The following is a 22,556-nucleotide window of genomic DNA, read 5'->3' on the forward strand; positions in this document are numbered from 1 at the left end:
CAGAGTAAAGAGTGCTCATTGATGTGAATGGGGAGTGAAGGTAGCCCATCTGGTTCAATCCCACAGAAGAGCTACTATAGCACAAATTGGTGAAAAAGTTCATGTTGATTCACAGAAAGGTCTTAGTACTCATAGTGCATCTCAGTCTGCTATGTATGTGACTGCAGATGGTTTAGAGTGCTCATCCTCCTGTCCACCACTGAAAGCACCTACAGTGGGCACATGAGCACCAGAACTGGATCATGGAGCAATGGGAGAAGATGACCTAGTCTAATAAATAGTTTTTGTTTACTTCATGTGGTTAGAGACAGGTACAGGTATGTTGCTTATCTGGTGAAGATATGACACACACTTTGGGAAGAAAGCAATCTAGCTCTGGGCAGTCTTCTGATGGGAAACCCTGGGTTCTAGCGTTCATGTGGATGTTCCTATGATATATACGACCTAAACATTGTTGCAGACCAAGTACATCCATTCATGGCAACTGTATTCCCATACAACAGTGGCATCTTTCAGCATCATAGTGCACCCTGCCACACTGCACAAATTGTTCAGGAACGATTTCAGAAACATGACAAAGAATTCAAGGTGTTGACATGGCTTCCATATTTCTCATTCTAATCTAGAATCTGTGGTATGTGCTGGACAAACAAATCAGATCATACCTTGCAGGACTGAAAAGTACCTGCTGCTAATGTCTTGGTACCAGATGTCTCAGAAGTCTTGTTGAGTCCATGTCTCAGTGGATCAGAGCTGGTTTCGCAGCAGTGAGGGGGAACTACATAATATTAGCCACGTGGTTGTTCAGCCACTTTTAATGTTATGACTGATCAAAGAACATCTGTATGACTACTGAGGTGTTGCAGAATTAGTCCAGGTACTGAATTGTACTTAGTTTATACGTACAGAAGTGAACACAAGGTGGTGCTGTTGCCAAACTATTGCGATTTAATTTGGGTACGTATTACTAGATAGTTCACTCACTTTGAAACTTTATGACCTGTGGGAAAACCACATTTCAGTTAGTCTAAGCGCATTTAATAATCGGAAGCTCTCCAGGAATTTCAGGGTTGTGGACAGAGATATATATGGTGTTCTGTGAGTTGAGCCGAAGCCTGTGTGTGTGCATGCCTCGGTGGGACGGTTGCCGAGAAATTCATCTCTGTGTGCCCTTTTAGAGAGCAGCCGTGCAGGAATGGCCACTTCTTTTTCAGTCCTTTCCGCCTTTCTCATCTCCAGGCAGCCTCTGTTCACACACTGAATGGCAATATTTGCCCAGGGCCTTATCGTCCAGAGAGGGCACAGCGCTGCGTTCCGGCTGACCCGTCTCGCCACGTAAGATGGCCATCCGTCACGGCAATGGGGTTCCCTTTCACTTAGGAATGCCAGCCTTCCCCTGATCGTGTTGACATGCAGCCTCAGAATGCGTCCTCTCAGTCTTCCCAGGTTCTCTCTCCTTGGTCCTGAGCTGGTGTGTCTCTGCATTAGAGCGACTCACCCCTGTAGGTCAGCCTGGGTTCGTTTGAGATGGAGCAAGTGGCAGAGGCTCTGCAATTGTAAACCGCTTACTGGGCATCATGTTTAATATGGAAGCATCCCCCACTCCTCTAACATGCTCTGTTAAAGCCTTTCTCCTCCACACATCTGCCCATGTGGATACTGATTTAGGGACCACATCTGGTTCGCACCAGGGGACTGGGCGGTCAGTACACTTCTGACAGCCTGTCATAGCTGATGGATTGCTGTAGTCTTGGTGCTTTGGCAAATGATAAGATAAAAAAAATCAGGGCTTTGTGGAGTTTAAGTATAAATCAGACAAGGAACTGGAACATGGGACTCACTCTTTACACCTAGAGCCATGAGAGAGAAAGGCTCAGCTCCACTACCTAACACACCTGAAAGGCAACCAGAACAATTCTAAAGGTCTTTAACAGCTCATTTGCCTATACATGTCCCTCATGAGGGCCCCAATAATTATTGCAAACTTATTATAAATTATAATAATATGTAAATTATAAACCCTTTTGGCTGTGTTCATGCACTTTGTAGTTGTAAGGTTCGGCTGGGCGGCATTAGGACCCCGTAGCAGTGCGGTGAGAAGTAACCCTCTGCAATGTCTCGATGGGCACGCTGAAATATTTACAATAAATCGCTCTGTGGGTTGGAGTGGTCTCGCGTTCTAAACGTGACGGCCGCAGCCTCAATTTGAAAAAGTACGAGAGCACGTGGTGAGGCTCGCGCTTTATAAATCTCTCTCTCCGGCCGGTAGTTGGGAGATGTTGTGTACTGGCATTCGTCAGCGCAGAGGGACTGTGAATTTCGCGTTGGGTTTTTTTTCCACAAGAGGGGATGGAGACGCGCATCCACGGTCTTCCGTTGCCATAAAGGAAAATAACCGTCTCGCCTGATAACAGTTTTCGTCTCTTTCATTTAGACCGTCAGTTTTTCAGCTCAGAGCCGTTGCGTTTATTAGGTTTTATATCTCGTGGCACCTAACGTATGCCACCACGGGTGAACCCCAGCAGTCGGTGCTGTGCGCGTCGGGCAATGCACGTGTGAGAAGACCTCTCGAGGTTCAGAGTCAGATAGTGGGACGTGAAAGGCGTGCTTGCGCCGTCTGCGGAACGCTCGCGGCGCTCTGATGCGGTGGAGGTGTGCGCTAACCCGCAGGCTACACGTCTGTGCTGAACAACTGGAGATCGCGTCGCTAGTTGGCTGTGATTTGTTTTGCCCCTTTAGTTAAAGAACGTTTTCAAGACATTAGATGGCCACTTTGTTTATTGCACTGTACTCAGATTTATAACTTTTGCCGAAGATAAATGTGCACTTCGATTTGGTGCGTGGAATGAAGATAATATTTATACTGCCAGCAATTCTTTCTCTGCATAACGGATTTTTCATCATTTAACAACTTTCAAAGTTGTCACGCCGAATGGATTTACAGGTACAAAGTAAACATAGGTAATTCATGATAGGGAATGTTTAAACGTGCTTAAGCCACAAACGAACTTTAACCTTGATCGCGAAAATTTGACTATACAAAATGCATTTATCGTGTTATTTTTTCGAAATCGGTGTGTTTCGCTTAATTTAATCCAGATATCTACCGCAGCAATATTCTTTGAAAACTGTTAAGACCATTCTGGTAGCGATATATCTACCACAAAAATGAACTTCTTCATTTTAAGTCTTTTTCTGACCTTGGATTTAGTCACTGTGGCTCTCAGTTTATCTACATGTAGCACGCTGGACATGGATCAGTTTATGAAGAAGCGAATCGAGGCCATTCGTGGTCAGATTCTCAGTAAACTCAAACTGACAAATCCACCAGAGGAATACCCGGAGCCCGAAGAAGTGTCCCGGGACATCATCGCCATCTATAACAGTACACGGGACCTGTTGCAGGAAAAAGCCAACGAACGGGCGGCGACCTGCGAACGGCAGCGCAGCGAAGAGGAATATTATGCAAAGGAGGTGCACAAAATTGACATGCATCCCTTCTATCCTGCCGAAAGTAAGTTTTCATGAAGAGGTATTTGGTGCTTAGTTTGGATAGCTATTGTTTTTTGTTTGTTTGTTTTGTTTTGTTTTTAATAGTGTACAAGTCTGTGAAATTTGAGTTTTCTGAGTAGCCTTTTATCAGGCAGGTTATGAATACGCAGCATGCCTATAGCTTTGTTGCCTGATACGAACTTCATATGAGAGGTGGAACCATTTCACCCACATGCACACGTTTTGAGAAGCTGTTGTTTGTTAGACGATGACCCATCGCAGACAGTGTGCTCAGCGCGTGTTTTCGCATTTGACATCCTCTCCTAAATGTTACTTTAAAGATGTACGTGCCCGTTCACGCATTAATCTTTTGCGAGGACAGGACATATTTATTGTGTTAACACGTTCTCTGATTGGGGCAAAGAAGAACATGCAGTTTCTAATATTTCTTTAATTCTGTATGAGCCTTTACACGAAGACTTTCTTAAGATGCTATGAACGGTGCATGGCACGCATTGTCTGATTTCTGTTAGTTCACAGAGATGGCACATAAGCTAGTTATTTTGGTTTGATAACAAAACCAAGAGTGATCTCCGCTATGACAGACCACGTTCCTGAGTTGGGTTGTCTAAACGTTTTTCATTCCCACAACATTGTTTTAGTCATACCTCTAGTATACCTGCTTATTTAAATGGACCCCCTTCCACACACACACACACACACACACACACACACACACACACACACACACACACACACACACACACACACACACAGATTGGAATAATAAGCCACTGTATACCTACACAGACCTGCTGTGGACATTAATGCATTCGTGTTTTTAAAGTCATGGCTGTGTAAGCAAAATGACACTGAATGCCCTTATTGTGCCATTAATTCTCAAATTGTTTTCCTCTCACAGATCAAATGTGGGTATATAGCATGAAGGAAAAATAAATATGTGATATTTTATATGCCCCCGCAAGGTATATTTCACATTAAATATTATCCTTGGCCCTGCCCATTGAATAAATACCCTAAACATGAATAGATTTGGCTCAGTGCCACCTTCAGGCTGGAAGGTATTTTTGGCGTATACATAATACTGTCAGCAGACGGAGAAAAGAATGAGATTATTTTAGAATTCATTCTTATTAATCCGTTTTTCTGACCTGAGTGGAAGAAGAGATGACTACGAAAGGGAGAACTGAGCTCACTTTCATGTATGGCTGTCACTTGTTCCCCCAGTCATGAACAAGTGCCTGTGTCTGGTCTTCTGTGTTAACCAGCTCCCTTACTCACTAGCTCTCTGATTCACTCACTCACTCACACAGGGTCACGGAAATGTAGAGGGTATGGGCCTTATTTGGTTGGGTGCCAGGGAGTAGTCACACACAGCACCGTGGGGCACGGCGCTGGAAGGAGTACAAAAACGCAGGGATAGAGAGAGTGAGAGAGAGAGAGAGAGAGAGCGAGAGAGAGAGAGAGAGAGAGAGAGAGAGAGAGAATAAGAGAGAGAGAGTATTGCAGAGGAATTCAGCTAAAGAGCTGTCAGGTCCACGTAACACCATTTCAACAGAAGTTCAGTGGAAGCTGTGCACATATACGCTGCACTGTGCTCCTCCACGCCACATGCGCCATGGAAAATTCCAGACAGAGAGTCACTGCTGCAGGGCTGTGGAGTGGTAGTCACCAAAGAGGCTTACCCCTTCCTCACACCCTTCTCCCTCTCCACACCTCTGCTCCCGCCCAGGCGCTACCTCCCTGCACTCATGACACCTCCTTTCAGAAGAACATGCATTTTTATCTAGCACATACAGTCTTATCTGTATACGCGATGCAGAACAATTAGCTATATCATAAGATAATCGTTATAAAAACGGCTCTGTTTACAGCTTTAGTTTCTTTTAGGAACATTCAGCAATATCTGTTTAAGGGATTTTGAATAGGTGCCACATAAAGCACATTGTGCTACTCTGCTACAAATGCATTTCCCAACACACGGTGAAAGATGCATTATTATGCCATATATTTCAGAGGCAAAATGGGAAGTTCAGACATCCACAAAGACACCGTGGGATCCTGCAGGAGCAGCCGTTAAATGTAATGTGGCGTACACTCGGTCAGCTGTGTTTCTCCGGTGCATGTGCCGAGCTATTAAATGTCCACACATGCATAAATGCTAGCATACCATGACTCTGGCCACATGTTAGTAAATGCATGTGTCTTGTAGCCAAGTACAGAGTTCCCTTGTGGTAGCTCAATGTGCAGATGAACACAACGCTACCAGTGTGTATGCACATGCAGGACTTGCAAATGTTTTAGGTTGCAGTCATTTGATGGGGGTGGTGCAAGTCGAGTATGTTTCATTAGTATGTGCACTTGTGGAAAGCTGCTGAAGGTTGTTGCTAATATTTGAAAAGTCAGAAAGGTAGTCTGTTGGCATTATATAACATTACTTGCCTGTGATACAATTGCCCGAAAGAAGGAAGCATGAACAATCGAATGGAATGGTTTATTTTGCAGCTTAGTGTATTAAAGAGGCAAAAGTAGGCACTTAACAGCACTGACCTGTTAAGAGCACTTCCAAATGGATGATCAAATATCTGCAAAGCCATGTTGTGCTTGAACTCTTTCGAAAGCACAAAAGATGAACATATTTAAGGACATGCTACGTTGTACCCAGATTGCTCAAAACTGAGTCCTTACTAAAAGCAATGAGTCAAATTTTATAAGGCCAACAATTGCCATAATATATGTATAAACCTAAGGCTCTAAACAGATAAACACAAACAATATGGAGTAGACATTCATGAAAACAATATGGGGTAGATTTTATTCACTCAGATATAAATTTGATTCATTATTCTATTCTGAAATGCATTCCTCACTCTGCATGAAATCTAATTTCATTAAGTTATTTTCAGTGTTCACCCATCTAAATCTTTCTAAATATTGCAGGTGTTTATGGAACGCTAATAGGCAAAGTTTTATTGTAAATCTAAAAAAAAAAGGAATCAACTCAGTAATCAGCTCTTAAAATGAATGACTCATGGTAAATGGCTCTATTTATCTGCCTCCATTAATCAACATGTGGCGCCAAGCATGTACTATAACACGTCATGGTAAGACAGCATAATGGATCATTTATACAACCACAGCCATGAACATATTTCAGTATGTCAGATTAGATGAATAATATGATATCTCAGTGCCTATCTTGTAGTTGTATATCTTATTCAATGAGACCACACCAAATGTTACATTACAACCATGCAGAATTAGCAAATTTAAAAAAGTTTCATAGACACTGTTTATTGTGTTATTGTGGTCTATAAACACTGTGCGTGTGCATGGATGTAAATAAGTCGATCATGTGCATTGTGAGGTTGGTACATCACGTCGTACAGTGAGGTAGAACATGTGAGACGGGCTCCAAGCAAAAGGCTTTGTGGTAAAGGAGACATCAGCAGCTCCTCTGCAGAGTAGCGATGACCACGAGCAAGCAGGACAACTGACCTGCACTGTGGAACATGTCTGAAGCCAGAGCCATAACCTAACTGTCTGCTGATTCTCCATATTCTCCATATGACACGAGAGTATTTTCACTTGATGTTTAGTAATTTGTTAAATCTTTTGCCATGAGCCAAAGCATTTGTTATGCTTTTTTATGAATTCACACTGGTTAGTAATGCTGTCGTGGTACTATATTACAGGCATTTAGTGATATTTATACACACAGGAAAGCATAAAGACACAGCTCAGAGCTGTTTCCGTGTGTGCCTGCCTATGTGAGGCAGAGAGCTTGAAGTGTGTCCGTGTTTGTGCAGCTTAGCGAAGGCTGATGCGTGTGCATGACAGATTTGGCTTGGTGGCTGCGAGAGAACACTTGATCCCCTCTCGCCTCTCGCTGTGTAAATAAACACTGCGGTGCAGAGGGGCTTTCCCTGAAATGGCCCAGCCCGGGCCAGCCCGAGGGCCGAGGGGGTCGCGGGCCCGAGCATGGCCGCACGAGCCTGCATATGGAGTGAGCCTCCCCTGCCACGTGGGCCGCTAGCTTGACGCATCTGTGGGACATCAGTGCGTCGGTGGAAGCAAATAGAGTTTGATCTGCAGAAACCCATGAGGAAGGAAAGAGCATGTGATAACATTTTATTTACACAGGCCTGGGGAGTGTAATGGGGGACACACAGCCAACAACTGCATTTGATCTGCCACTCTGCGCTTGGGGAGCTGCTCTTCCTTGGGAGTGTTGGGTTGCGCATACTGAAATGTGCTGGCTCTGGTTCCAGTCATACAACCTCCAGTCTGCAGCTCCATGTCCATGGAGTGTGTGTGTGTGTGTGTGTGTGTGTGTGTGTTGCTGTTGTGAAGAATTATTTGTGCCAAATCTGAACAATACTCAAGTGCCAGTTTATCCTTTTGCATGCGGAAATACTGACTGCTTTATTAAGAACATCCTGGTCACAAAGCCCTGGGTTAAGTGCCGTTATTAAAATCAAAAACTACCATCTCTCTCTGTCTGTCTCTATCTCTTTGCATCACTCTCTGTGTCTCTCTCTTTCCCTCTTTATTCCTCTCTGTAGAAGGTGAGGAAGCAGTTCATGGGCTTCAGGGGCGGTGTATGGTGGGGTTGTTGTTGAAAAGCGGGGCTCAGTAAACTTACGCAAGACCTGGACACACTGCAGTTTCTCCAATGTCCCAGCTCTGTTGCGTAACAGGAGAGAGAGAGAGAGAGAGAGAGAGAGAGAGAGAGAGAGAGAGAGAGAGAGAGAGAGAGAGAGAGAGAGAGAGAGAGAGAGAGAGAGAGAGAGAGAGAGAGAGAGAGAGAGAGAGAGAGAGAGAAGAATAACAACTTTTCCTCCAACGCTTTTATTCTGTTTACAGCTTGAGCACAGGTCCCACGTAATATGATATTCTAACACAAGTGAAGCACAGTGTGGGAAACAGATCCCCAGCCCATCTCTCCCTGCAGGGTTGGAGCGGCGTGGCTGGACAGGACGGATGCTCCGGGGCCAGGACACTACGCAGGGCTCTGCCAAAGAGTCATGGAGTGGAACATAGAGGAAACTGCAGCGAGAAGGCCTTTTGAAAGAATCGGCGAATGACTAGCCTGCATTCTTGTTGACCTCTATGATGATTTCAAAGTTCTCTGTGTGAGAGCAGAGCACATTATAAGGCAGATAGCACAGAGGGACAGGGAGAGTTATCACTGTACGAATTTAAGTCCGTCTTTATCATTGTTTTTGTTACTTTACAGATTATAAGTAAGGCATGATAACCCTTGACTTTGAAATTTGACAAAGGTTTAAATCCTGTGTGTGTCAGAGTCCACTGGCTTTAACAGGGTCACTGAGAAAGTTATTCATCACGGTTCCTAGTTTTCTGGTTGCCATACAACAGTTGAAAGGAACCATGTGCAGAGTGCCAGCATGACAACAGTCTCTTCCACTTTTCCTGCTGCTCCTTCCTCCATTGCCATTGTGTTTGGGGTGTGCGTGTGTGTGTGTGTGTGTGTGTGTTAGACTGTTGCTGGGAAGGAATCGTGTGTAGACTGACAGGGCTTCATGGATGGCCCTTCAAAGTGTCATGTATTTTTAGTTCCTAGGGATTATGTGCGGAGTTGTTTTCAATTTGCCATTGGCAGGTGAGTGGTTAGACAGAGGCATCTGTGGGGACGCAGACGAGAGCCCTCTTCTGTCTCCCATTCAGCCTCTCTCTGTCTTCATCTGTCCCCTCTCTCCATGACCCTCTGTGCTCTCTCCAGTCCTTCCCTGCCACTGCTAGCTATCCGTCCCGACTCTCTTCCCTATTGCTCCCACTAATCCACTCGCATTCCTGCTCTCTTGGGCGGGCCTCGTTTCTTTTCCAGCTCCCTAGGCCCTGACCTTGACCCTTGGCCCTGACCTTGACCCTCCTACTCTCCACACTTGCTTCATAACTGACAGGAGAGGAGCAGGCCCCGAGGCCTACAGTGCCACACTACCTCAGCGTAGCTGCGCGCACTCCCACGCACTCCCACGCACTCCCACGCACTCCCCCGCACTCCCACACACTCCCCCGCACTCCCACGCACTCCCACGCACTCCCCCGCACTCCCACACTTTCACCTTCTCCTCCCCCTCCGGCCCTTGCAAAAGTGTGAGGAGGCAGGAATGGAGCGTCCTTTAGTGGAGGATTCAGGGGAATCCAAGAGCGCATCTTACAGAAGTGAGAAATGTTGGAAAGTAGGTCAAATTCTTTCCCCCTACTCGTTGTCCTGGAGCTCCTAGCTTTGCACTCCCAATATTTGGTGTCAGTTTCAAGCAATAAAAATGCCTCTGAGGTAGCAAACAGTTACATCTGCTAATTTCTCCAAACCTGCAAAGGTTTCTTTTTTTTTTTATTTGTGCAAATTTTGGGATCTTTTTTTTCAGTGTTTTAATAGTCCTTTTGTCATATTTTCATTGAAGCCACATGCCATTCTCTATGTTTCTATAACTAACTAAAATGTATATCATCAAAATATTTTACACAGCAGGTTGAAATTGTGTGTTTGCCTGTATGTGTGTGTATGCATATATGCATTCATGTGTACACTTGTGAAGACCAGATGGCCCCAGAGGAGGGTGAAGGGTTCCAGACAAGTTTGAGGTCTAATTTATAGACCCAAAAACATGCTTGTGAAAAATTTTATTGTTAAAACAAATAATAATAATGTGTGTGTGTGTGTGTGTTTCTGTGTGTATACCTGTGTGCCTATGCACGTGCGAGTAATCTTATCTGAATGTCATCTCATCTCCCCATTAAACACCCTTGGAGCTGTGCATTTCAGGAAGACCTGCTGAGATGAAAGACCTGCTCAGCAACAGTGGTTATATATGCCTTGCCTGCTCACGGACAGACGGGCCTGTCACTGAGGAAAGCACGCCAGCCTTCCAACACACGTACTCGTGTTGAACAGGAAGCACTGGAATGAATCCATGGTACAGGAAACCAATCTGAGGTCAGGGAGGAGCAAAGGACACTGAGAGTGAACTTTTGGCACAGCTCCCTGATAAGTGAGAATCCGCACCAGCACAGATTAGGAGCTTGGCTCCAGAGGACTGGAGCAAAAGCTTGTTTAGCTTTTGTAATAACTTCAAGATATCCGGGTTAAACAGCTCTTCCATTAGGGCACATTTAACCTGCGGGAAGGCGAGAACTCAGTCAGGTCCTCGTGGACATTTGCATGCCTGCATTGGTATTTACATGTACATTTACATTTATGGCATTTAGCAGACGCTCTTATCCAGAGCGACTTACAAAAGTGCTTTGTCATTTACTCAGAATATATCCTAGTACAGTACAGTAGGTTAGAATTAAACATACCAATGAACTAGAATACTGTAGAATACAGGGATGAATGCTGATACCTAGAAGTGCAAAATACATAAGGTCTATCTTAAACAATGATAAGTGCTATAAACAATAAGTGCTAGAGTTTGTTAAATGACATAAACAATGCCCTACATATGAGCAGTGTAAAAGAAGTGTGGGCCATGTGGAGGGTGTATGGTGCGGAGAGGTGTTGGTGGAGCAGTGTGGAGTGTGGGATGAGTGATCTGGGTGTGGGTGGAGGAGCTGATGGAGTGTGGGCTGAATGATGTGTGTGCGGGTGGTTGATGGTGTGGAGAGGTGTTGGTGGAGCAGTGTGGAGTGTGGGATGAGTGATCTGGGTGTGGGTGGAGGAGCTGATGGAGTGTGGGCTGAATGATGTGTGTGCGGGTGGTTGATGGTGTGGAGAGGTGTTGGTGGAGGATCTGGTGGAGTCAGGTCCTCCACCACCACTGCCAGCTCCAAGCTCAGCAAGAAGAGGAAGGAAAGACATGTGATTCCTCTTTCTCTTCCAGGAAGGAAGTGACTGCTCAATGACTGAAAATGCAAGTCCCCCGGCCATTCATCATGAGAACTGTTCACTCAGGAAGCCATTCAGGAACAATTAGCCAAATGGTTATAATGTCCTGAGATTAAGCGGTTTACAGGGAGGAATGCTAACAGAGCTCATGTGCAAATGACAGAATGTCCTACATATGTCTGTTTGAAATAATTATTGTCACTGTTCTGACAACTTTGCAAATCTGTTTGATGGTGATTATGTTGTGTTATGGCTATACATGTCTGATATTTCCAGAGGAACATCTGGAAGGCCATGCCTTTGAGTTCTGCATGGCAGGGTCATTTTGTGTAACCTTATGAAAGGAGTGAATCGGATTTGGTGGTATTCACCATGAAGAATGATTTTTACTGCCTGTATAAACCTTTTGATCCACTAGATTCAAAAGGACTGGCTTGTATTTCCAGCATGCTCCAGATGCTAGATAGTGCTGCAAGTCTAGATGTGTTCTGAAAATTATAGGCTCACCCCTTCTATTGCAAAATCGAACAGTGGTGCAGTGGTTCGATTTTGGCAAGTTCCAGCTTCAGATTTACAAATGGAGCTACAAGGCAATGAAAACCAGTAAACCAGTGAGCCAACACTCTGTACTAGAATCTTTAAAAAAGTGTGCTAACCACTTAATCATAAAACCAGTGCTGTGAAATGCTAGGGGTTAATAAACTGGCAAGTCTAAGGACCGCAAAGGGTGCTAAATGATGAGTACTGAAAGAATCTGCTTTCTCGGCTTTCTTATAGTGCCTCTCCTCCCTGTCATATATTTTGTTTAATACCACAAGACAGTGTGAACCCCCCACCATAGTATGCGCACATCGCTTTATCTGACCTCACGGCAGCGCATCTGAATGCTACTCTAAGGAACGGCTAGCGTGTGTTCAGCGTGCATTCACACAGGCACGGCTAGAGTGTGTTCACTCTGAGGCACGGCCAGCGTGGGCTCAGACCACAGTGGTGCAACTCTTGGTGGATCATTTTCCTGTCACGTTCATATAAATCAGCAGCAGCGCGGTTTGACTCTCCCTCTTTGCTACTGAGCCTCAGTAAGTCAGCGGTTTGCTTACTGAATCAGCCCAAATTTCCCAGCGGATCGAAGTGTCACAGGAAAATCGTAATATATTAGGATTAAAGACTTCATCTTCTCAGCGCAGCAGCGGAGGCACACGTATGCGCATGTGTGATGTAATTTGAGTGTAAACAAAGAATGGCGTGTGTTCACTCTAGCGATGTGCTCAGCTCTCAGCTCAAAGCCTCCAGTGTGGAGTGGAGCACAGCAGAATCATTCATAGAGGCAGGATGCTGGAAAGAAGTTTATGGAAACTGAGCTCTTTAAGCAGGGCCACTGCAGGCTTGATGTGTGACTTTTTTTGCCTGTGATGGGAGAGAAGCTAGCGAGAGCTTCGCTAGTCTTGGCCCGTCTGTCCTCCCGGTCATACAGTGAAAAGTTAGTATTGGCTCTGTCACCATGATTGTCTGTATGAGGGAGAGAGGGGGAAGAAGAGATCAACTTGGGTTAGACTATAGTAGATCTTCAGTACTTTGCATCATGGTGGTTACATAGATTGAACTTCCATGTAATTAACAGAGTGACTAGATACCACTAAACCAGAAATCACGACCAAACTGTACACCTCAAAACACATTGTCCAACAGTCTTTGGCAGTTTGACAACCATAAGCCCCCACTGCCCCCCCCCACACACACACACACACTTTGCTAAATGGTTTTCCTCAAAGGCCCTGATCATCCTCTCAGCCGTGCTGGCAGCAGGAGCTGCTGTTAAGTCCTCTTCCTCCCTGTCTCTCCTCTGGACGGATGTCCTGCTTGTGTAGGGTCTTTAAACAAACCAGCACAGCTCACTAATCCCTGGCTTCTGCTCACCCTAACTGCCATCAATTTGGGGCTCGGGGCCTGGTCCTGTAACTCTGAGCATATTCGCACTAACCCATGCCGCTGCACACGTGCCTGCTCTCTGCACTTGCACATGAGGCACACACACCGAGTGGGTTAAAGTGTGGCTAGAGGCATTCCAGGGTTCAGCCATCCTGGGAAATTGCCGTATGATCTCTCAGGCTGCTGGTGCTGCTTGCTACTTGTGCTTCCATTTTCCATAGCATTCACCATATGCCGAGGGCATGCAGTGTTGCTACACAGCGTACAGGGTCTTGTCAAAGCACGCCACACTCACACATGGTTTAGAGTAGTACGTGAGTGTTGCTGTACTACTGCACTCGTACAGGCACCATATGGAGTGGGGCCCTAGCCCAGCTGCCTCTGATTTGTTTACTAAAGCATCCATTTCTCAGGGATTTATTTTTTGGGACACAGGATCATGACCTGTTCATTAGCCTCTGTCTGAGAAAAGTGCTTATCGCTATTGCTAATGTGTCATGTCAAAATATGTGTGCAACACCACATCTTGGTTCTTACTTTCGAATTCCTATGATTTATGCTCAGGTGTTATTAATCAGGCTCTCTAACATCAGGTCCAGCATCCTCCAACTAACCCTTGTTTACATATCTGATGAGATATGTACTACACGTGTAGCCCAGAAGTCTTGTGGAACACTGTGAGACATCCACCATATGGCTTTTCCTGTAACCCCAATCATTTGGCAGTAGCTTGCAATTACTAGTGAAAGCACTGCCAAGATCCTAAAAAATATGTGGTGATATTATTGGCATCTCTGCCCTGCATGCCCAGTAACGATGGCTTTGACCTGCCAGTGACAGAGTTGCCTATGCCCTGCAGATGTCATCTCTGCAACCCACTACAACCCCTACTTCCGGCGGCTCAGGTTTGACGTGAGCTCGTTGGAGAAGAACGCCTCCAACCTGGTGAAGGCCGAACTGAGGATCTTCAGACTGCAGAGTCCGAAGGCTCGTGTCTCTGAGCAGCGCATCGAGCTCTACCAGGTGAACTATCCGCATTAGGCTCACGCAGATCCCATCCTGCTCTCGGCTTCCCGGCCAGCCAGTGATGGTCCTGTACATAAACTGCACAGCTTCTTCCATCTGCAGCACCATCTGTACAGGACTAGCACCTCGCCGCCAAACCTTTCAGCCAAGACCAGACACACACACACACACACACACACACACACACACACACACACACACACAAATATTCAACCAAAAATATCACCGCTCTGTCTCCCGACGTGTTTCCTGTTGGCTGTTTTATTTGCGTAGAGGGAGCAGCAGGCTGTGGCCATGAGCTGCCGCACCGCTCCGCTCTCGCTTTATGCTTGCAGAGAAACAAGAATGCATTAGAATGCGTTGTTGTGATTGAGAGGGCAGAGGGTCCGTGGCCGCCTGACGCCCTCTCGCGTCCTGCCCCTGTCCCGCACACTCCCCGCAGGACCAATTATGCCCAGCGGCAGCCGTGACAGGTGCCGTAAACCCCGGCTAAGCCTGGCTTCGCTCTCACTAACACACAGATTACAGTGATGTATGTACTACAAGAGAGCGTTTACATCAGATTTGAATTCGCTGACTGATGTTAGCCTGCACTGTGCTTATTCATCCCAAAGCCTATTTTTCTCACTATAGCACACACTTTAGGACATCTTTGCTCTGGAAAGCTTTAAGAAATAGATTAAAAAAAAGACAGTCTGTTTCAGATTAAACCAGAAGCGGTTTCCAGCTTCATAAAGAGGAATCTCCTTGGTGGGAGCTGGCAGGGTAAATCTATCTTGCATTTTGGCGCCATGATTCTTTATCCCTTCCTCCTTCGCTAGCTCATATCCGATACGAGTAGTTCTCTGCACAAATTTGTGAGGCTTTACATCTTCCCAGTGAGCTTTATGGTATCACAGCGTATGCAGTGTTCTAAGCACATTACACATCCCAAAGCACAGCTGTTCCATGGGTTTATGGGAAGGAGCTCCTCCTGGTTCCTCTTTCGGTGGCTTGTAGTGAGGCCGTGGACTCCTCCGGTCTCCAGTGAGCACGCTTTGGGCCACGGAGGCCAAACACGAGCCTCATGTCTCACGCTCACCGTGGAGATGAGGCCAGGCCAGGCGAGCCGAGTTGTGCGGCGTGTTGCAGGCCGAGCAGTGTTTTACACATTAAGGAGTGCATGGTCCAACGTAAACACACAGCCACGGAGGACAGAGCAATAACAGCGCGCTCCGGCCAGCATCTGTTTCCGCCAGTGCAGCTCCTCCAGGCTTTTTTTTTCTCTACAGACCTGGCTAATCGATCTGGGAGTCACTCACATGGGAGGGGGGAAGTGTGGGGGAGGAGTGGGGGGGAAGAGGATGTATATATACTGAGGCACAGGGAAGGTAGAATCGATCTTCAACAAAGCTGCATGGCTGAACTGTGCGTGACCAGCAAGAGCTTTAAGCGCTGGGCCTAAATTGTCCATGCACTGTGACAGTGGTAGCTCTGGGGTTACGGTACTAGTAATCGGAAGGTTGCCAGTTCAGTCCCCACAACTACTTAATTGCTACTGTGGGGCCACTGAGCAAGGCCCTTAACCCTCAATTCAGTCATAATTGTAAGTTGCTTTGGATAAAAGTGTCAGCTAAATGCCGTAAATGTAAATGTCACAGGGGTTGGAAGTGGTGAAGTGTCGGTGGTGAACTGCTGCCCATTCTTCCTGCTAGATCCTGGGCCATAAGGAGCTCACGTCCCCCACACAACGCTACATCGACAGCAAGGTTGTGCGCACGCGCACGGAAGGGGAATGGCTGTCCTTCGATGTAACTGAGGCGGTCAGCGAGTGGCTACTGCACAGAGGTAAGGGGAGAGAGAGAGAGAGAGAGAGAGAGAGAGAGAGAGAGAATGCATTAGATTATTTTCAAAGTAGAGAAATCAAGCGTATTTCAGGTGGTTTTGTTGAACAGTTACCCAGTACACTAATCAAATTAAAAAGCATTTGCCTGAAAATGAAAGCCCATGCAATATTCTGTGCATACACATTGCGTTTAGTAATAACAGAGGACTACCGTCAGGACTACCCAGTGCGAGAGAGAGAGCAGTGAGTGTAGATGGAGTTGGTCAGCACTATTCCCTTGGTTGTAATATGGGTGAGTTGAGGCTGGTGGCTGTGACCCAGGAAAGGAGTACACCCCGTACTCACCGTGCGGCAGCCTGCAACCAACTCACCCTGTACTCACTCCACGGCCTGCATAAACTCACCCCGAACTCAATCTGAACTCACCCCGTACTCACCCCGCGGCCTGCATAAACTCACCCCGAACTCAATCTGAACTCACCCCGTACTCACCCCGCGGCCTGCGCCAGCTCCAGACCGCGGCTCATCGATCTGCAGTAAACCAGGCAAGCTAAGCTCACTCTCTCTGCCCCCACCCCAGACAGAAACAATGGATTCAAGATCAGCCTGCACTGTCCCTGCTGCACATTTGTGCCGTCAAATAATTACATCATTCCGAACAAGAGCGAGGAACTGGAGGCCCGCTTTGCAGGTGGGTTGGGGTGTGGGAACACATGCATGGGTCAAAAGGAGGGGGCAGAGGGAAAATTGGCCATGTTTTTATGCAGAGTTCATTGGGTTTTTGCGCTGACTTTATCGGTTAGAGGTTTCCAACTCTGTAATAAGAAACTTCTGCAGATTTTCTGCATACTTGCTCATATGTCACCCCAGTGCACCTAATCTTTGAAACCTTATGATAAATCACATGACTGTTCCAATGTGCATATGTAACAACTCCGTGGCCCTGAGTTCAGTTTTGGGACCTTGGCTTCACTGACCAATTGGTCTGGGTGCCGCTCGGCAGGGATTGACGACAGCTTCATCCCCGGCGGAGAGGTGAAGATCAAAAGGCGCCGTCACAGTGGTCAGGCCCCCCATCTCCTGCTGATGCTGCTCCCCTCCTACCGCCTAGAGTCACAGCACAAGAGCCACAGACAGAAGCGTGCCCTGGACGCTGCCTTCTGCTCCAGGTGAGCCCCCCCCCACCGGCTGCCGCCACACATGCGTCCCGGACAATGTCGTAAATCAGCTCTTGCGTTCCACAGGAATGTCCAGGACAACTGCTGCCTGCGTTCACTCTACATCGACTTCAAGAAGGACCTGGGCTGGAGGTGGATCCACGAGCCAAAGGGCTACAATGCCAACTTCTGCGCAGGAGCGTGTCCCTATCTGTGGAGCGCCGACACCCAGCACAGCAAGGTGGGAAGTGCCACAGCTTCAGATCCTGACACCACTTTTTCATCCATTTATATATTTGGACAAAGCTGAGACCAAGCTCTCATTTTCAGTAGAGCCTTATAAAATAATACACAATAAAATAGTAAGTATATAGTAAGTATATGAAGTAAGTATAGTAAGTATATACTTACTTAATAGTAAGTAAGTATAATAGAAGTGGACAATGAAAGTAGAAAAATGAAAACCACATTGGCTGTAATGGACATAGTGGTAATAGCATCTCCTCTATTCTCTCCAAGGTCCTTGGGTTGTATAACACCATCAATCCTGAAGCATCTGCCTCTCCGTGCTGTGTATCTCAAGACCTGGAGCCTCTCACTATCCTTTACTTCATTGGCAAGACCCCCAAAATTGAGCAGCTTTCCAACATGATTGTCAAGTCCTGCAAATGCAGCTAGGAACTGGCTACAGCTGCAAACAAATGCACGCACACACACACATGCACATACATACACACACACACACGCACGCACAAAACACATACAGCACACATACAGCATACATATTGTCATTTAAGTACAATCGCAAACTCTTCTTGCTCACATAGGTAATGAATGTGCTGTGCAGGCAGGGTGTCATAGAATAGAAATACATGTTTCCTAAATCTAGCAAATACATTCAGAGTGAGCATACTCCAGCACAGATGCAGAGTTGGTGCCTTTGCACTTGTGTATGTGTGTGTGTGTGTGTGTGTGTGTGTGTGTGTGTGTGTGTGCGCGCGCGCACGCGTGTGTGTGTGTGTGTGTGCGTGTGTGTGTGCTCATATGTATTTGCCTGTGTATGTTGTGTGTGCATGTGTGTGTGTGTGTGTGTGCGTGTGTGTGTGCATGCGTGTGTGCGCGCGTGTGCGTGCGTGTGTGTGCGTGTGCCCGCATGTGTGCGTGTGCCCGCGTGTGTGCGTGTGCGTGCGTGCGTGCGTGTGTGCGTGTGTGCGTGTGTGTGCGTGTGTGCGTGTGCGTGTGTGTGTGTGCGTGTGTGCGTGTGCGTGCGTGCGTGTGCGTGTGCGCGTGCGTGCGTGTGTGTGTGTGTGTGTGTGTGTGTGTGTGTGTGTGTGTGTGTGTGTGTGTGTGTGTGTGTGTATGTTCATGCATGTGTGTGCTGGGAAAAATGGCCCTGTCAGCACATCTCATCTCACACACTCATCACAGCAGGACATGAGTATGGCAAACACTGGAAGTTCATGATTAAGTGTCTACATGTGAAGTAGTAGAGGAGAGAATCCCATGTTTCAGTTAGCAGTTCCAGTAAACCCTGCTTTCCTTCTGTCATTTCTGTACCTATTCATCCCTCAAACCTGTACTAATGTCCTTGTTTTTGTTTTGTGTTTTGTTTTTTTTGTTCTGGGAGGTTGCCAATGAACTCACTCAGTAGGTGTTGTCAGTGGGCGGGGGAGGGGACCGGGTTCTCCCGATCAAAGAGAGGGAGGTGAAGCGATGGAAGTGAGATCTTTAAAGTGTGGAGAGACATGAAGGAACCCAGCATAGCTTATCTGAACAACGTGTCAGGGGCTGAATACGAGGCTGACCGGGCTGCTCCCACCCAGCGAGCATGCGCAGCACTCTGAGGAGCCAGCCATGTCTGTGAGGAGGGAATGCAGCAGGTGGGAGACCCGCCTCACCACGTGTCGAGTGTTTGGGATTATCCTAAAAAATGAGTTCTGGAAGTGACGGGAGCATAACAGTGATGACACTGTGAGTGACTGCTTAAATATACTTAAATACAACAGCTGCCTCTTGGTTTATGCAATTTTAATATGAATCAATCATGGATACACACTACAGAACTTACTGTATACACACCTGTCACAATTAGAAGACAGTCTCACACATTCACACACACACACACACACACACACACACACACACACACACATACTAAAGGGCAAGGCTCTTTTAGTAGGGATATGAAGAGGTTGCAAGCACTTCAGCAGTTTTCCTTTGGCTGTTTTCTTTGGAGTTTTCATGAAATAACACACCGGTGTTCCAGAAAGCCCGATTGCACGGTGTGGTCAGGTACGGAGATGTCAACAATCGAATAGATGACAAAATGATGTTGATGTCATTAGAGTGGTACGGAGAGCGGGGTCACAAGTGCTGTCATTGAGAAGAGAGGGCTGGGTGTTACACGGCAATGGTCAGATTTAGGCAGGACGACAGGAGAGGGTTTTGGCTAAGTGTCTGGAGGCATGTGGAGCAGATGTCCAGCACGATGTCTGCAGCTCGCTGATGTGACCAGAGTAAGAAACTCATGTGTGCAGCTGTTCCTGGAGCAGCATTTGACATGGATGGATAGATAATCGTTACTGGAGCAGCCATGCAGGCCAGAGTGCCACTGGGCAACTTTGTGCCACACTCAAATGAAAAAATAAAGCCCTTCTTTGATTTGTGATGTTGTTTTACCTTCTGAGGAACATAAATCCTTTGATACAAAGAATTGCACTGACTGTATTTTATTTCTACCTTTTTATTTGCAACTTTTGTTGGTCCATTTGTTTTCCTTGTAGTTATTTCTACCCCGTGTGACCCTTGGGTTAATGATGTGAGTGGCGAATCAGGACTTGGCTCCCTTACATGTAACTGGGCCAGGAAACAGGAAGCAGCTGTAAGATTAGCGTCGATTTCCTCCAGTCCCATTTTTACCACCCTTTATGATGTATAGGTGACACTATCACACCCCACTCCCACCCCCCCTTCAGCAGGTGAACTTTCTTAAGACACAGGAAGTGGAAGAAGGCACCAACATTGTCACATTAGAGCAGTGGTTCTTAACCTTGTCCTCAAACTCCCCTCACCAATCTACATTTCTGCTCAATTCCAGTTGTAGTAAATCGAGTGTGGGCTGGCCAGGGGTCCTTAAGGACTAGATCAGTGACCTCTGTGTTAGAGATGTTTATTGTTATTGTTGTTTATGATGATGATGATGATGATGATGATGATGATGATGATTATTATGATGATGATGTTCTTGACCCACTATGATGTATTGTAACACATTATTGTTGTGGTGCTCTAGTGGTAAATAAATTATTTAAGTTACGAGAAACGTGTCCACTTATTTTTTTCTTGCAACGTACATATTCCTATGTATAATAGATATTTCCATATAACCATTGTCACACATAACCCAATACATAAGGTAGAGAAATATGTGCGATTATTCCTGAGATCTAAAATGAAGAGGTAGTTGAGAAGGAGTGAGAGAGGAAGCGAGGGAGAGGAATCCACATCGGGCCAGAAGGGAATGAAGTTCACATTTATCAGTTTGCAGGATTTTTGGTATGATGCCTTCCTTGCTTCTCAGGAAGCCATTGAGTGGCCTGTGAAAGGGCTGGGTGGTGCGTCTCTGCTCAGGCATCTGCACAAATAAAGGCGGGGTGGTCCGCGCGCCGGGTCAGCCCCGAGACGCTTCAGAACCTAATATAGATTCTGGCTCTGCAACAGACCAACATCTCTGCCAAAACAAATTCTACACATTGCAAACCCATTCTTTATTTCAGCTTGGAAAAGGCAGCAGCACCGCTAATATGTAAACAGCAATTTCCAATATCACGCAGCCACCTGGGAAAGTGCAATTGATGGAGCAGCCAAAAATGCACTTCTGTTTACATACTCCTCTTTTGTTTCCCGCACACAAGCAGGCTTCTACATGCACGGCTGGTTTCTTGACCTTTGGCATATTTTGAGGGCTCCTTTGATACAGTATATTACCCAGTGCTGCCCTCCACCCTGGAGCTTGGCCAGCCTCGTTAGCTGGGAGGTTGTGCTTCTCTATTTAGGACCTCGTCTGGAGTATGCTCTGGAGACTGTCTCCCTGTTAGTGCATGCTCTTTGATTAAGCCTGAACTCTACATTCTGCAGATAAATTCACTGCAAAGCAGATGATGTCACAACTATGGGCTGTGAGAGACTTTTCTTTTTTTCTTCTTTTTTTTAATAAAGTTCCTGGAAGCACTGCCTCCATCCCATAATTTTCAGCAAAGTCATCAAGAGTTCCTCCTAATTAAACACAGCCAAGCTGCACAAGAAAATGTAAAGATGTTCTTAGTTTGTACAGTCTCTGTAAAAGATGGCATTTGAGAGAGGTAGATTTGGCTGCAATGGACAGCTCCATAACTTAATCCAACAGCAGAGCTGCTTCGATAAGAGGCTAGCATGCCATCAGCTTTGGCTTGGCTTTCACTTGGCACCCGCCTTCTGTGACTTCTTAGCAGCGTTCCCGAACACAGGCCCACACCAAAGGTCTGGGAAGATGAAGGCAAAGAGGGAGGTTTCGGGATGAGAGTTTGATGGCAGCCATTTGGGGGATTGGGTCATTCAGCTGCAGCTGCCTGAGCACAACAATCAGAAAGAGGCATTCTCAACTGTGATGTCATAATGCAACAACGCAGGGACCCCATTCGCAGCGCGAACATTTTAGAGACCAAATCTGTGAGCGTGTGTAGGGGTTTGTTTTTATGTGCGAGTATGCGTGTGTGTGCGTGTGTGTGTGTGTGTGTGTGTGTGTGTGTGTGTGTGTGTGTGTGTTTGAGAGTGAGAGAGAGAGTTTCTTTGAATACTTGTATGTGAATTTAACAAAATTCCTTTGATGACATTCGCGCCTAGCCAAACCTGCACTCTCTCATGTGTCTGCAGTAATTGCCCTGCAGACAGAGTCTTGTATTGCGTCTGTAATTACACAGGAAAGCCTGTTCTGTTGAGGTAAGGATTAGTAATTCTCTTTGAGAGAGCATAGAAATGAGACACAAAAGCAGGCTTGAAGTATCACAGTGCATTCAAGTACAACGTGCCCCCCCCCCCCCCCCCCCCCCAGTTCCCCCTTTCCTCTTGTCTTTGACAGACATTTTGGAGATATCACACGAGAGAAAGGCAGGAAGAGCTCTGGGATGTCTTAGTCATTCAATCCCTCCAGTCCAACTCTGCCTGCCTGCTCAGGGTCAGAGGCACATCAGCTACCTTGCCCCACATTTCACTT

The 22,556-nt window shown here is 46.4% G+C and overlaps 1 protein-coding gene across 1 annotated transcript; it reads left to right on the forward strand.

Annotated features, from left to right (window-relative positions):
* Positions 1 to 2,150: 2,150 nt before the first annotated feature.
* On the forward strand, positions 2,151 to 18,326 carry tgfb2 (transforming growth factor, beta 2). Its single transcript, XM_027001559.2, has 7 exons — positions 2,151 to 3,514; positions 14,157 to 14,320; positions 16,018 to 16,150; positions 16,729 to 16,839; positions 17,152 to 17,317; positions 17,393 to 17,546; positions 17,825 to 18,326. Exons 1-7 carry the CDS (start codon positions 3,169 to 3,171, stop codon positions 17,981 to 17,983), a joined length of 1,233 nt encoding a protein of 410 aa, XP_026857360.1. The 5' UTR covers positions 2,151 to 3,168; the 3' UTR covers positions 17,984 to 18,326.
* The last annotated feature ends 4,230 nt before the right edge of the window (positions 18,327 to 22,556 follow it).

This window comes from Electrophorus electricus, chromosome 10 (genome assembly GCF_013358815.1).
Source record: "Electrophorus electricus isolate fEleEle1 chromosome 10, fEleEle1.pri, whole genome shotgun sequence".
In the NCBI taxonomy this organism is placed as follows: domain Eukaryota; kingdom Metazoa; phylum Chordata; class Actinopteri; order Gymnotiformes; family Gymnotidae; genus Electrophorus; species Electrophorus electricus.